Source organism: Coloeus monedula (assembly GCF_965178545.1).
Source record: "Coloeus monedula genome assembly, chromosome: 23".
Classification (NCBI taxonomy): domain Eukaryota; kingdom Metazoa; phylum Chordata; class Aves; order Passeriformes; family Corvidae; genus Coloeus; species Coloeus monedula.
Window position 1 is genome coordinate 4727452 of NC_138803.1, and position 14563 is coordinate 4742014.

Consider the following 14563-nt stretch of genomic DNA (forward strand, 5'->3'; position numbering starts at 1 on the left):
CTGGTGGCAGCTGGGGGAAAGCTCCCGCTTGGGAGTGTTCCCTGCCTGACTTCACCCCATTCCCATCCCCTCCCGCCTGGCAGACAAAGCCCCGAGTGCCCAAATCCGTGGTGTGGGTTTGTTGTAATCCCCAAAGGGAAAGGAGCCCCCCAAAAATCCCTTGGACTCCTGCAGCAGTTCAGCCTTAAAGGTCCTGAGGTCATGGTGGTGTGGAGCATCATCCCAGCTGGATCTGCACCAGGGTCCCTTCCTGGGACGAGGGGCTGCGTGTCCGGCTGCCACGTGGAGACAGGACACGCGTCCTGGGATGGGTCCCTGCTCCCTACCTCGTGTCTGACCAGCTCTGGCTCTCTGTTCCCAGCTCATGTCCCTGCAGAGCCCTGCATGGCCCCAGCGGGACGAGCCTTCCCCCTGCGGCACCACCACCGGCCTCCCCCCGGCCTCGTCCGACAGCGACTCCGGCTGTGCCCTGGAAGAGTACCTGGAGCCCTCCGCAGACCCCGCGCCCCCCGAGGTGGGCAGCACTCGGCTCTCCCCCAGCCCCGGGTGGTTCCTACAGCAGAGCACCCCCTTTCCCGGGGTTAAACACACATTTCAGCGGCTTCAAGCTGAACACACTTTAACCCCCCTAAAATTCTGCCCGTTTCTCCCAAGGCCCCGCCGTGCTTCGGGCCCCGCTCGCCGCAGCCGGGCTCTCCCTCTGACAGGACCCGGCTCCGCGCCAGAGCCCTCCTGCAGCAGCTGCCTCCTCAGGACTGCGATGTAAGACCCCTCTTTTTCGGGTGCTGCCCTCTCCCCGGGCTCACCCCGTGCCCGCCCTGACCCCCGTGCCCCCGCAGGAGCGGTACTGCCCCGACCTCGCCGAGGAGGAGCGGCGGCAGCTCCGAGCCTTCAGCGCCCGCCGCAGACAGGAGGCCCTGGGCCAGGGGCTGGCGCGTCCCGTGCCGGGTCCCTGCCATGGCTGTCCCTGCAGGAAGGTGAGGTGTCCCCTCCAGCACCCATTCCCTGGCAGGGAGCCATCCCCAAAAACCAGCCCGGCCCCAAACCTGGTGTCCCTCTGCCTTGCAGTGCGGTCGGAGGCTGAACAAAGGGGACCCGGGGGTTTCAGCTTCTCGCCTGGGGGACCAGTTCTGGCACCCGTCCTGCTTCTCCTGCCACTTCTGCCAGCAGCAGCTGGTGGATCTCATCTACTTCCAGCAGGATGGGAGGATCTACTGCGGCCGGCACCACGCCGAGCTCTTCCGACCCCGCTGTGCCTCCTGCGACCAGGTGGGTGCCGGGCAGGGGGAGCCTTTGACCCCCCCTTTGGCTGTTTAATGCCCCCAAGCCTGGCTGGGGGCTCCAAATCCATCAGAACCGCTGATGGGCTGCAGGAATATTCCTTCCTGGACCTTGCAGAGAGCCCCACGGGCCGGGGGCTCCTCCTCACTCCTCAGCACAGCAAAGCACGGCTGGGCCGCGGGTTTTCCAGCGGGGTGCTGAGAGGATGTGGGTTGTTTTCCCACTCCAGCTGATCTTCATGGAGGAGTGCATCGAGGCCGAGGGCCGGCGCTGGCACCTGGAGCACTTCTGCTGCCTGGAATGCGACGAGCCCCTGCGCGGGCAGCGCTACGTGATGAGGAGCGGCCGGCCCTGCTGCCGGGGCTGCTTCGAGAGCCTCTTTGCCGAGCCGTGCCAGGCCTGCGGGGACCCCATCGGTACGGCCGCGACCCCCGCCCGGCTCCCCTGCCCCCGGCTGGGAAGGCTGCGGAGCCGGAGCCCCGCGGCTCGGCACGGAGGATGGATTTGGGCACGCGGGAGGATGGATTTGGGCACTCCCCTCAGCTGTGGTTGCCCCCCAGGTGCTGACAGCGAGGAGGTCACACACCAGGGGCTGCACTGGCACGCCCGAGCCGCCTGCTTCTGCTGCAGCCTGTGCCGAAAGCCGCTGCGGGGACAGCCCCTCGCCTGCCGCCGCGGCCGCCTCTTCTGCTCCGACACCTGCAGCCGGGGCCAGGATGCCTCTTCCACCGCCTCTTCCGACTCCTCCGACTCGGCTTTCGCCTCCGCTCCATCCCCCGACTCCACGCCGCTCTCCAGAGCCGGCCCGGCCGGCAGGACCTCGGCAGCGGGGGGCTGCAGGCAGCGGGGGGAAGGGGCCGGTAGGATCGTGGTGGGCTGGTAGATGGGGGTGGGATGGGAGTGGGAGCAAATCCAGGCTCTGCCCAGCTGCTGGGGACTTTACTGGGAATGTCACACCGTGGGAAGTGGGGATAAACCCCCAGCCCGCCGCCCACGGGAGGAGCTGGGGGTGGGACGGTGCCGCCCCGTTGCGTCCCAAGACAACCCTTGCTGTGGGAAGGCTGGCTGAGCCTTCTCTTTCCTCACTTAGGCCCACTTTCCCTCTTCCAGAGGCGTTTTTGGATCAGCCCCCCGTGCACCCCGCGTTCAGGAGCCCGGAGGATCTCGGAGCAGCCACAAAGGAGCGGAGCAGTGATGCTGCCAAGGAGCACATGGGGACGCTGGGACCCCCAGCTGGCCACCCCTCGGCCCCCCAGCCCAGCCCAGAGGGGCCCAATGAGCCTGGAGCCTTGGGCCACCTGCTTTTGGGGGGCCCTGACCCCCGAACAGCCACAGGCAATGCAAACCCACACTTCCAAGCAGGCACATCCCCTCCCCGACACAGCCCCCGGCCAGAGGACGGCACGGAGGAGGACGACTCCTGGTGCCCCACCTGCTCCTCATCTTCGGACTCAGACTCGGAGGAGGAGGGCTTCTTTTTCGGGAAGCCCATCCCCAAGCCCGGGATGAATTCCCTGGGCAGGGAGCCCCCGGGGAGGGGCAGGGGCAGGACGGCCAAGCACTGCAGCGTGTCCTAACCGCAGGGTCCAGGGGTCCCCGAGTGGCACTGCCGTCCTGCCAGGTCCTGCCAGGTCCTGCCACGGCCTCAACGCGTTCCAAGCGTGTCCTGGACGCGGCCCAAGGCTGGTGGGAGAAGCTGCTGGGATCCTTCCCCCCCGGCGGCTGCTGGCAGAGCAGAGCCTGCAATTCCTGCCGGCCTCTCCCGCAATTAGGAACAGGTAAAGCAGGAAGGGAGTGGGGCCGGCAGCCGAGCAGGGCCTCCAGCACCGCAGACAAGGCGGCAGCTCCGGGGAGAGCGGCCGCAGCTCCAGACAAGGGCAGCTGCCTGCATCACCCCACGGCTGGGGAGCACGTGGGATCCTTCCCTGGACTGCTCCGTGCCCCACTGGCACCTGCTCTCCATCCCTGGTGGCACCGTGTCCCGGAGGGGACCAGGGGCGCAGCTCTAACGATGATGAAGCTCCAATAAAGTTTGGCTGAAATCTGAACGCAGAAGGGTCTCCTGAGCCTGCCCTGTTCCTTCCCAGCCCCTTGGGATGCTGACCGTGTCCCTGGGAGTGACCTCTGCCCTCTGCCACAGCCGGGGGTCACCATGGGACCCCCCCTCAGCAGCCCCAGGAGAGCGGGAACAGAGCAAGGGCTGCAAAAAGAACACGGTTTATTTCTAGATTTAAACCCAAAAACACTCGCTGGGGTCTGGGGACACATCCCCAAGAATCAGGAATGGAGGAGAGGGACTGCTGCCCTCCCTGCCATCACCCTCCAGTAAAACCAGTAAAACTTTGGCTGCCTACAGGGGTTTGGGCAGGGCTAAAACCAAACACATCCTGCTCGCCCTCCTTCTCCAGGAGGGTGGGGCTGCCAATGTGTCCATCCCACCTTGTCCCGCAGGCTCAGCACCCTCCCGAGCACCCCAAAGCGCTGTCACAGCCCCCATCGCCCCCCACCCAGCTGGCAGGAGGGGGTGGCTGCCATCAGAGGCTGGCGGTGGCCGAGTCGTAGCTGTCGATGAAATCCTCCAGCTCCTGCAGGTGGTGGATGCGGCGCTGGCGGAGGTTGGCCCTGAGCGCCAGCCCCAGCGCCGCCTCCATCGAGGGCTCCTTCTGCAGCAGCATCGTGGCCACCACGGCGATGGTCAGGCTGAACTGCTGGTACGACTGCAGGGGAGGGGCACGGGGTCAGCACCCCGAAAGCAGCACCAAACAGCCCCTGTTTTTAGTCCACAGAGCCCCCAAAGAGCACCTGAGCCCCTGCAAACCCCTTACTGCCCACAGCACCTTCCCCTGCAACCACCAGTGCCCCCCAAAATGCCAAATTCACACCCCCCACCACCCACCATTGCTCCCAAAGGTCCTCAGGTGAGTCCCCCCACCCTGCAGTCAGTCCCAGACCCCCAGGTGCTCATCCAGGGCCTGCCAGGACTCACCAGCTCGATCTCTGCCTTCCTGGCGAGGACGGCGGCGGAGCGGAAATCGATGCCGGCTGGGAATGGTGTGGGGAGCGTGGAGCACAGCTGGTGCCGGCCAGACACAGCCTGGGAGGTGGAAAAGGCGAGGAAGGGTCAGAGGGGAAAGGGACTGAGCCAAACTGGGGCTGTCAGTGCTGGTCACCAGCCCAGGACTGGCCACTCTGTGGAAGGAGCCACGGGTTTGTCACCCCTCCCTCGGGTGCCAAAGCTGCCCCCACTCCCCCTCTGCCCCAATTTCTCAGCCCAGCATTTCTCTCCCTCGTTAGGCAGTAATTAAGCTGCTCTGGAGGGCTCTCCTCGGCTTCCTCAGAGCTCCAGTCCCAGGGTCGTTCACGCTCCAGCGCGCTCCCAAGCCTCCGGTTACTTCCCTGGCTTCTTTCCCAGCCGTCTCCCGTTTATCGGCATCTCCGGCTCGGCCGGCAGCGGGGCCGACACGGGCTCTGCCTCCAGACAAAGCTGCCCTTTAACCCCAGCCCCGGATCCTGCAGGGATCCCCCTCTGGCTGCAGCAGTGTCCCAAGCCCAGGACACCGGCCCCGCGTGGGGACCCCGAGGTGATTGGGGGGCACCCGGACCCCGTACCGGCTTTGCCTCGCCGCACCCAGGCGGGTCCTGGGGCCCTGGGGAGGTCTCTGGTGTGGTGCAGGCAGCAGGAGAAGCCTGGCTGGGCTGTGCCTCGGGTTCTGCTGCAGCTCCTGGAGGGACCTGAGGGTTTTCAGGTGGCTGAAGGCTCTGCAGAGGCTGTTGGGGGAGAGAGTGGCTGGGGGAGGAGGGCGGTGGCTGGGCAGGGACAGCGCTGCCAGCACGGCCCCACCGGCAGCAGTGGCCTCGAGGGGCTCTCACACAGGGTGGGGACACGGCATGGAGCTGCCCCACACCCCAAACTCACCCCACTCTGGGCAGCTGCTGCCTCGGCTTCCCCAGCTCCGGCCGGCCGCTGTTCCCAGCAATGTGGGCTGAGCTCAGCCCCTGCCTCTCCAGAGGAGCTGGATTCCAGGAGTTCCCTCTTGGCAGGGTCCGGAGGGGCTGCTGGGCTCTGGGGATGTGACCCATCCCCAGTGCCAGCCTTGGGGACAGCTGGAGTGCACGGCTCTACCTGGGGAAACGTTACCGAGTCCACAGAGGGGACAAAGGGTCTGGGAAGGGGGCTGTGCCTCCCTCCAGGCTCTGCTTTAGGGTGGGAATGGAAAACATCCATAGGGGAAGCTGTGTGCAGCAGGTGGGAGCATTTGGGGAGCCTGGAGCTGACCCCGTGCCACTCCCCAGTGATCCCATACCTCAAGGTGCTCCTGGATCCCAGCAGAGCTCTCCCCCAGAGGGACTGGATCTGTTCCCAAAGCACAGGGATCCTGATGTTGGCTGCCCACAGGGGTCTGCCCGGCTTCCAGCTCAACCTGGGGACAGGCAATAGCATGAGGACACATCTGTCCCGGGAGAAGAGCTGGGCATGGGACGGACAGGGCGCTAAAACCCAAAGGAAATCACGGAGAAGAGCCTGGAAAAATCCCATGCCTGGCAAAGAGACAGCGAGGTGGAGAGGGAGAGGGCTGGAGGAGAGAGAGCAGGGAGATGTTACAGCAGCCAAAGAGACCCCTGAGCCGGGCAGCTCCAGGGGTGGGAGCATCCCTGGCAGCAGGGGGGGATCTCCTACCGGGGTCACAGCACCGGCATTGGCAGCTGGGCTCTCTGGAGGGCTCCCAGCCGGACTGGGGGGCTCCAGGACATTCCCAGGAGGCAGACCTTCCACTGGCACATCCTGCAGGAAACCACGACACCGTGCGAGGCTCAGGGTGAGCACACTCCTGGCGTGGGATGGGGAGGGGACGAGTAAAACCCCACAACCTGCGTCTGTTCCGGCCTCTCCGCAGCACCTCGGAGGGGTAAAAGGGGCTGGGGAGGATCTGGGGGCTGCAGCTCCTTCCCGGCCGCCGGCTTGCTCCTCTTGGAGAGGGCAGGAGAGGCCTTGGAGTGCGGCTTGTACTCTGCAGGGTGAGAAACAGCGGGACAGACTCCTCACCCTGCCCCAGGAGAGGCTGCAGAGCACCGGGCAGTGGCCACGGGGTCAGCACAGACCTCGGGGGGGCCGGGGACACCACACCCGGGGAACCAGGGTCAGCTGCCGGTGGTGGCTCCTGCGGGGGCGGCGGCCGCGTCTCCCAGCCCGGCGGGGGCAGCTCCAGGGCGGGCGGTGTCCCCGGAAAGCTCCTCGGATCCTGCAGGAGCACAGCCCCAAGGTGGGGGGGGGGGTTTAGGCTGGGAGGGGTCTCTGTGCAATCCCAGCCGAGGTGGGGACAGCTTCCACCGCGTCACCCGTGGCTGTGCCCAGCCCTGGTGGCCCCGAGTGCCACCAAACAGGCACACAGACCCCCCCCGAGCCCCCCGAGCATGGCACCCACCGCGGAGGGCCGGCAGGGGGCCAGGGTGGGGGCTGCTCCTCCTCGGGGAATTCAGGCCAGGGCTCTGGGGGCAGCTCCTGCGGGGAATGGGGTGGGTTTAGGCAGGGAATGGGACAGGGGGAGCTGTGGCTGCACAGCACAGAGGGTCCCCACACACTGTCCTTGTCCATTTTACCCACTCAGTCCTGTGGCTGCCACCACCCCTCCAGCCCATCTCCCCCTCACCGGGTGCCAGCCCTCTCCAAAGCCGTCCTCAGGTCCTTGGAAGTCTCTGTCATCCCAAGGGGGTGGTGGGGGACAGTCATGGGGTGCCCACCCCGTGTCCTCCTCCTCCTCCTCGTTCCAAGGGCCGTCACCAGGGCCAGGGATGGGTCCAGGGGCCCTGCGACGGGGCTGCAATGGGAACAGCCACTGGTAAGGACAAAATCCACTGGGATGTTGTGGTTTTCTTGCTGTTCCCCCTCCCCACTGCGACCCTCAGCTCTTTCTGCCTCTCCTGCTCTGGGGGAGCCCCTGCTTTGGGCTGCCCTGGCTGGGCAGGTGAGTCCCTCCTCGCTGCAGGATGCAGTTAGGGTGAAACAGCTCAGATTTCACCTGACTATGAAAATTGGCAGCAGTGGAGGGAGGATGAGGCTGCCAGCGGTGCTGGAGAACGCTGAGAGCAGCCTGACTCAAATATCCCAAAATGAAACCCCAGAGGGATGTGAAACCCTGAGAGCAGCTGGCACCGGCAGGGATGTAGGGGGCAGATGTTTCCTGGGAGGAACCAGAGGGCAGCAATCACTCATTTAAGCACAAATGGCTCCCAAAATGCCCAACATCCCTCAGTCCGCGCTATAAAAGCTCAATCCCACTTCAGAACAGCGGGATTCCAGCACGGCCCTCCTAGGAGCGAGTGTGGATTCCTTTCTGGAGCCCTTCAAGGCCACTCCTCGAGGCCGAGCCGAAGAGTTTTGTGTGGGTCTGGGTGAGTAGCACCAACCTCCACTTCACAATTGCTAATTTAACTTTGAAACTATCAGTTTAATTAACAGCGCCCTGGCTATTAATCAGGTAACTGACTGAGGTCCTTTAGGCACCATCCATCGAAATAAATTATTTATTTTACCGATGTAAATACACTTGTTTTGCCATTCTTAATCCTGGGGGGTGAAGCTGTGGAATCCTTTAGACACAAACTGCTGGCCAGCTCCACAGCTGGATCCAGATGTGTCCAGACTCCTCTCGGGAGTTTCAGGAGCCTGGGGGTCCACAACTGGATCCAGACACGTCCAGCCTCTTTTTGAGGAAGGAGTTTAGAGAGCCAAGGGGTCCCTTCCCCTGGCAGCTCCCCGGGAGGGTCTCCCTGACAAACTCGGAAGCTCCCGCAGCGCCTGTGAAACATCCCTGTGACACATCCCTGTGACACATCCCTGTGACATCTCCCCCCAGCCCTGTCCCTTACCGGGCACCACCAGCGCCGGTGCTCCCAGGGTGGCTCATCCCAGGCATCCTCAGGGCCAGGAGGGGGGCACGGCCCTGGCCCATCCCACCACGGGCCGGGCTGTGGAGAGATCAGAGCCATGAGCCCCCCACTCCACCCTCGCCTCAGCGAGGCAGGAGCCCACCCAGCCACCCTCCTTTCTCCTCTGAAGGCCCAGATGATTCCTGATTCCTCCCCAAACTGCGGCGATGTTCTCCTGGCTCCCCAGCATCCCCAGGGATGGAGCAGCGGGCGCCCACCCTGGCCCCAGGAACGCTCCTGCGCTCCCACCCCGGCAGCCCCAGCAGAGCCCCAAGCGCACGTACCTTCCTGGGGAAGCCCCTCCTGCAGCCCGGCGGGGGGAACATCCTGCCCGAGGGCCGTCCTGGCCCCCGGCCCGGGATCCGCTGGAAGGGAGAGGCTGGGTCAGCACGTCCCACAGGACGTCACTGCCGGCCTGGGGACGCTGCCAGCCAGGTGCCACCCGTGGTGCTGCCAGCCCCGTGCCCGGAGCGCTGCGACACCTCCAGAGCCACCGGCATCACCACCAGCGAGGACACGGCGGAGCCGGGGACACACGGACCCGCTCCCTGTGTCCTGGGGGTGACACGGCACTGGCAATGCCTCGGCATCCCCTGGGCCTGCCCGAGGCTCCGCTTGTCCCTGCCACGTGTCACCGCCAGCCCCGTGGGTCACCCCGTGATGTCCCCAGAGAACCCCGGTGTCGGGGCACGGGGGCTTGGATGAGCCCCTTCGACAGCCTGAAATCCCCACTTTTGTCCCTAAATTGCGGCTTTACCTGGGGTGTCAGCCTCAGGTCCTGCAAAGCAGCGCTGGAGCACGGAGGGGGGTGCGACGGAGAGCCCTGCACCTCTGCACCCCAATCCTGCACCTCTGCACCCCAATCCTGCAGCCCTTTGAAAAACAGAGAAATAAACAGAAAAGGTTTTGGTGCCGCCAGCTTTGCTGTGACACAATCGGGCAGGTTGTGTGAAGGGGAACTTTTAGAGGTAAATGATAAATGCTGACAGTGTAAGTTAAAGTGAATTGTGTAAAAAGAGAACAGTAAGACCAGACCCAGCTGAGACCAGTTTTGTACGAGCACAGGGAATTGAAAACCCCAAAACAGAAGGACTCTGCGAACACAGAGGAATTACGAGACCACAAGAAGGTTGTGAAAGCGGCCGAGACCCGCAAAACAGATCTGCGCACGCCCGCAAGGAAGAGGTAAAAAGTTCAACCCCGAGGAAGACTGCGAGCCTTCATCTGACCACCAAAGACGACCACCAGAGGACACTGCGCAGGAGCCGGCGGACGGAAACCAAGGCGGATCTATGTAAATAATCCCCCCGAAAGCATTTTCATATCCCCTCCCCTTTGGCGAAGCCATAATACACACGGAACACGCTGCTGCAAGAACAAATGTATAAAAAGCGACCTGGTATCCTCAGCCGGCGCGAGTTAACTGCGGTCACAGAGCCAGCGCTGTAACAAAGCTCTGCTCCGCCGACTTTGTGCCCAGGTAAATTTTATTACGTGAGCTCGTTTCGCACAATCGCCAGCCCCGCGGGTCACCCCGTGATGTCCCCAGAGGATCCCGGTGTCGCGGCACGGGGGCTTGGATGAGCCCCCTCCCCCCCCCCCAAGCCTGAAATCCCCACTTTTGTCCCTAAATTGCGGCTTTACCTGGGGTGTCAGCCTCAGGTCCTGGAAAGCAGCGCTGGAGCACGGAGGGGGATGCGACGGAGAGCTCTGCACCCCAATCCTGCACCCCTGAATCCCAATCCTTCCCTTCACCCCAATCCTGCACCCCAAACCTGTAACTTTGCAACTGCGCCCCAATCCTACACCCCTGCACCCCAATCCTTCATCCCTGAATCCCAATCCTTCCCTGCACCCCAATCCTGCCGCCCCGCAGCCGGATCTCATTCCACACCAGTCTCCGGCGGGAGCCGATCCCCTCCTGAGGAGCTCACCCGGAGCTCACCCGGAGCTCTCCCGGAGCTCTCCCGTCCCTCCCCCCCCGGGACTTTTCCTTCCTCTTCCCATCCCTCTCCCGGCACCGATTCCGCTCCTGAAAACAACAGGAGCGCGCAGACCCCGGGACGTTCCGCTTCCCTGATCCCCCGGGGACAGCCGGATTCCTCCGGGAATCTCGGATCCACGAACTGCACCCCATCAGCGCCCTCTGAAAGGGGGGACCCTGCACCCCCAGGGCACGAACGCCCCAGCTCCTGCCAGCATCCACATGGTCCCCGGGATGCTCCCAAACTTGTGCCGGGATATTTGGGGGAGCAGGACCCTCATTCCCGGGGCTGGAGCGGGGTGGAGGGGGGGACAGAGAAGGGTGAGAGGGTTTGGAAAGCCCTGGCAGGACAGGGCTCCATCGCACCCACCTTTGCCGGCGCTGCCACGCAGCGGGGACGGGCGGGGGCCGAGGAGCTCCCGGAGCTGCCGGTGGCTGTCACCTCCCAGCGTGCGGCTCAGAGGGTCTCCCAAACCCGCTGCCCGCCCAATTCCTCACCTCCCGGGCCAGCCAGGCGCCTCCAGCCTCTCCTCCCCCCTATCCCCCTGCATTTCCCACTGGGAAGGGCGCTGCCGGGGCCGATGTGTTGGTTCGAGGCAGCGCCATCCCGCCCTGCCCCCGGTGGATTTATCACCTTCCCCTGGCCCGGGAACATCCGCGGCAGCAGTTGGGGGTTTGGCTGGGACGCTCTGATAACGAACTGGTCTGAACTGGTCCGCCCGGCCATGCGAATTCCTGCATCCACATGGAGGTGAGGACAGTGCGTGACCTTGCAGGAACGTGGGAGGAGGAGATAAGGGAGAAAAAGGGAGGTTCCGGTTGAGCTCAGATCCCAAATGTCAGCGAAAGAGGCGGGAGAAAAGGGAGCCTCGGGGTGAACTCGCTGATCCCAAATGTCAACAACGGAAGGGGGTGAACGGGAAAACCCCAAGCCCGAAGTGAAGTAAAACCCTCCCAAAACCCTAACACGATGCGGGGCGCTGGCGGCTTCCCACGGCTGTTCCCGCCGGGCAGGTAACGCCCGGCTCTCCAGCTGGTCCCTTAATGAGAGTCCCTAATTGCCATAAATTAATTTGCTGGCTGGGTGGATCAATTAGCTCGCTGGGATGTGGAGAGGGAATCCGGCTGCAGCCCGGATGGAGGGACAGTGTGGCCGGATGTCCCCACGGATCCAGGTCTTCCCCAAGCCTGGCTTGGCGACCTGCGTGTCCCCAAAGAAGAGGATAACCAGCTCCCACGGAGCAGGGAAATGGGAGTAACAGAAACTCTGTGAATTCCAGAAATCCTGTGCAAGAATAAGTTCGTTTGATTGCCAAAGCTTTATATAATAATAAGAATAAACCTCACTATAACCACAGTCCTCATCCCACACAGGATCCTTAAGGAATCCTTAAAGACCCCACGGCATGGTGGGACACGCGGAGCACCCCAGTGTGCAACTCCTGGGTTTGGGGCTCCACCGGGACCTCCGGGTACAGGTCCCGGTCCCGGTCCCAACCCCGTTCCTAGTCCAGGTCCAGGTTCCCATGCCGCTCCCGATCTAATCCCGGTCCAGGTTCCCATCCCGGCCCAGATCCAGGTCCAGGTTCCCATCCCGATCCCGATCCGATCCCGGCCCAGATCCAGGTCCAGGTTCCTATCCCGGTCTAGGTTCCCATCCCGATCCCGATCCCGATCCCGGTCCAGGTTCCCATCCCGGTCCCGGTTCCCATCCCGCTCCCGATCCGATCCGATCCAGGTCCAGATCCAGATCCCGGTTCCCATCCCGGTCTAGGTTCCCATCCCGGTCCCGATCCAGATCCAGGTCCAGGTTCCCATCCCGGTCCCAGTTCCGATCCCGCTCCCGATCCAGGTCCAGATCCAGATCCCGGTTCTCATCCCGGTCCCGGTTCCCATCCCGATCATCGGATCCAGGTCCAGGTTCCCATCCCGGTCCCGGTTCCCATCCTGGTCCAGGTTCCCATCCCGGCCCAGATCCAGGTCCCGGTTCCCATCCCGCTCCCGATCCGATCCAGGTCCAGGTCCAGGTCCAGGTTCCCATCCCGGTCCCGGTTCCCATCCAGGTCCAGGTTCCCATCCCGGTCCCGGTTCCCATCCCGCTCCCGATCCCGCTCCCGGTGCCCGCCCGCACGTGGCACGGCGCGCGCCGGCGGCGACGTCACGCGTCGCATGTGACGTCACAGGTCGCCGCCTACGTCATCGCGCGGCGCGGGCAGGCGGCAGTAATGGCGGCGGCGGCGGCGGCGGGAGGAGCAGCAGGAGGAGCAGCAGGAACAGGAGCAGCGGGAACAGGAACAGCGGGAGCGGTGGCGGCCCCGCCGCGGGGCATCCGCGCGTGGCTGCGGAGCGCGTTCCGCTTCGCCACCGACCGCAACGACTTCCGCAGGTCGGGACCGGGAACGGGGCCGAGATGACGGTCGGGATCGAGGCGGGCACTGGAATAGGGGTCGGAGTTGGGATCGGGATCGGGAGCCCGGTGTCTGTCCCCGGCCGGTGGCAGGAGCAGCGTGTCCGGCAGGAGCAGGGCAGGGGCTGTCCGTCAGTGCTGGGCGCTGTGAGGGGCCGCAATCCCCGTGTCCAGTCCTGGGCTCCGCACTTCAGGGGGGACACGGAGGGGCTGGAGGAGTCCAGGGAAGGGAGCGGAGCTGGGAAGGGGCTGGAGAAATCCTGAGGGATTTGGGGGGGGGCTCAGCCTGGAGCAAAGGAGGCTCAGGAGGGGCCTTGTCATTCCATAAGTCCCTGACAGGAGGGGGCAGCCGGGGGGGATTTGGGATCTGCTCGCAGGGAACAGGGACAGGAGGAGAGGGAACGGCCTCAGGCTGGGCCAGGGGAGGCTCAGGGTGGACAGCAGCAGGAATTTCCTCATGGAAAGGCTTGGAAAGGGCTGCCCAGGGAGGTTTGGAGTGCCCATCCCTGGAGGTGTCACCTGGACGTGGCACTGAGGGCTCTGGGCCGGGCACAAGGTGGGGATCAGGCACAGCTTGGACTCGGATGAGCTTCCCCAAGGTCTTTTCCAACCTCAATGATTTTGGGATTTTACGATTGCAGGAACCTGCTGGTGAACCTGGGGCTGTTCGCCGCCGGGGTCTGGGTCGCCCGGAACCTGACGGACATCGACCTGATGGCCCCACAGCCCGTCCCATAGCACCGGTCAGTCCTGGCGTGAGGGCACTGAGGGGCTGGGAGGCTCCATGGGGTGGGATTGTGGAATGTCCCAAGTTGGAAGGGACCCACAGGGATCAAATCCAGTCCCTGGCCTTGCACAGACACCCCAAAATCCCCCCCGGGCATCCCTGGCAGCGCTGCCCAAACGCTCCTGCAGCTCTGGCAGCCTCGGGGCTGTGCCCATTCCCTGGGGAGCCTGGGCAGTGCCCAGCACCCTCTGGGGGAAGAGCCTTTCCCATTATCCGACCTAAATCCCCCTGGCACAGCTCCAGCCGTTCCCTGGGTGCTGTCCCTGCTCACCAGAGTTTGGAGGGACTCCAAATTATGGAATATCCCCTCAGGAGGAGCTGCAGCCCCCTGAGGCCTCGAGGCTGAACAAATCCCCCCCAAACTCATTGTGACCCGCCCCAGGTGACACAAATCAGGGCTGAGCCCACCCCAGGGGCCCCAAACCCCACAGAAACCCCTCTTTACAGAGAGTTTTGAAGCTGCCCCGTGGCAGAACCACCTCCCCTGACGGTGTTGAATCCCTGTCCCAGGAAGGAGCCGGAGCTGCCGGGAGCAGAGCTCTCCCTCCCGCCAGGACCGGAGCCGTGGGGCTGCTCTGATCCCGCCTGTCCTGCCTGGAGCAGTGACAAGGACAGAAGGTTGAATGCTGAGAGGGAGAATCGGTTTCCCACTTGTTCCTTCGGGAATTGTTTCCTCGAGGACGTGCACGGAATTTCCTCCTGTACCCCCCGCCCCCAGATGTTTATTAAAGTTTATGGAATAACAGCAGGACCCGCTGGGAATTCTGGTTTTTGTTGTTGGTTTTTTTGTTTTTTTTTTAATAAGAAACTTCAGCTTACAAAAACAAGGTGTAAAAAGAGTAAAGATTTACAAAAAAAATCATAAAAACATGATTTATATTTCACACCCGAGAGCCAGAGGGACGAGCCCAGCCCCTGGGACCCATCAGCTGCTGCTGCCAGGGAAAATCCAGACTGGGATGAGCCCGGGGGAAACTCCAACCATGGAGTTTTCCTGGGAAATGTCTGTGTAAAGCTGGGATAGGTGAAGGAATGATGGCTGTGGTGGGAGGAGAAGCCTTTGGGTGTTGCATAGCATTGAGTGCCCCGGGCTGAGCTGTCACAGGGCAGCTCTGGGGGACAGCGGGAGCCCCAGGGGGGAGTTGTGGCTGTGATTTACTCACAGGTTACACCCCAG

General features: G+C 63.7%; 1 protein-coding gene across 1 annotated transcript; it reads left to right on the forward strand.

Annotated features, from left to right (window-relative positions):
* Nucleotides 1–12392: 12392 nt before the first annotated feature.
* TOMM6 (translocase of outer mitochondrial membrane 6) lies at nt 12393–14148 on the forward strand. The gene is made up of 3 exons (XM_082296223.1): nt 12393–12578; nt 13241–13342; nt 13897–14148. Exons 1-2 carry the CDS (start codon nt 12418–12420, stop codon nt 13335–13337), a joined length of 258 nt encoding a protein of 85 aa, XP_082152349.1. The 5' UTR covers nt 12393–12417; the 3' UTR covers nt 13338–13342; nt 13897–14148.
* The last annotated feature ends 415 nt before the right edge of the window (nt 14149–14563 follow it).

What these genes read in the sequence shown, in the direction of transcription:
- TOMM6 (XM_082296223.1), top strand. Translation starts at nt 12,418, where the DNA reads ATGGCGGCGGCGGCGGCGGCGGGAGGAGCAGCAGGAGGAGCAGCAGGA. An exon ending in GACCGCAACGACTTCCGCAG is followed by an intron (nt 12,579 to 13,240) that starts GTCGGGACCGGG and finishes TTACGATTGCAG; the next exon opens with GAACCTGCTGGTGAACCTGG.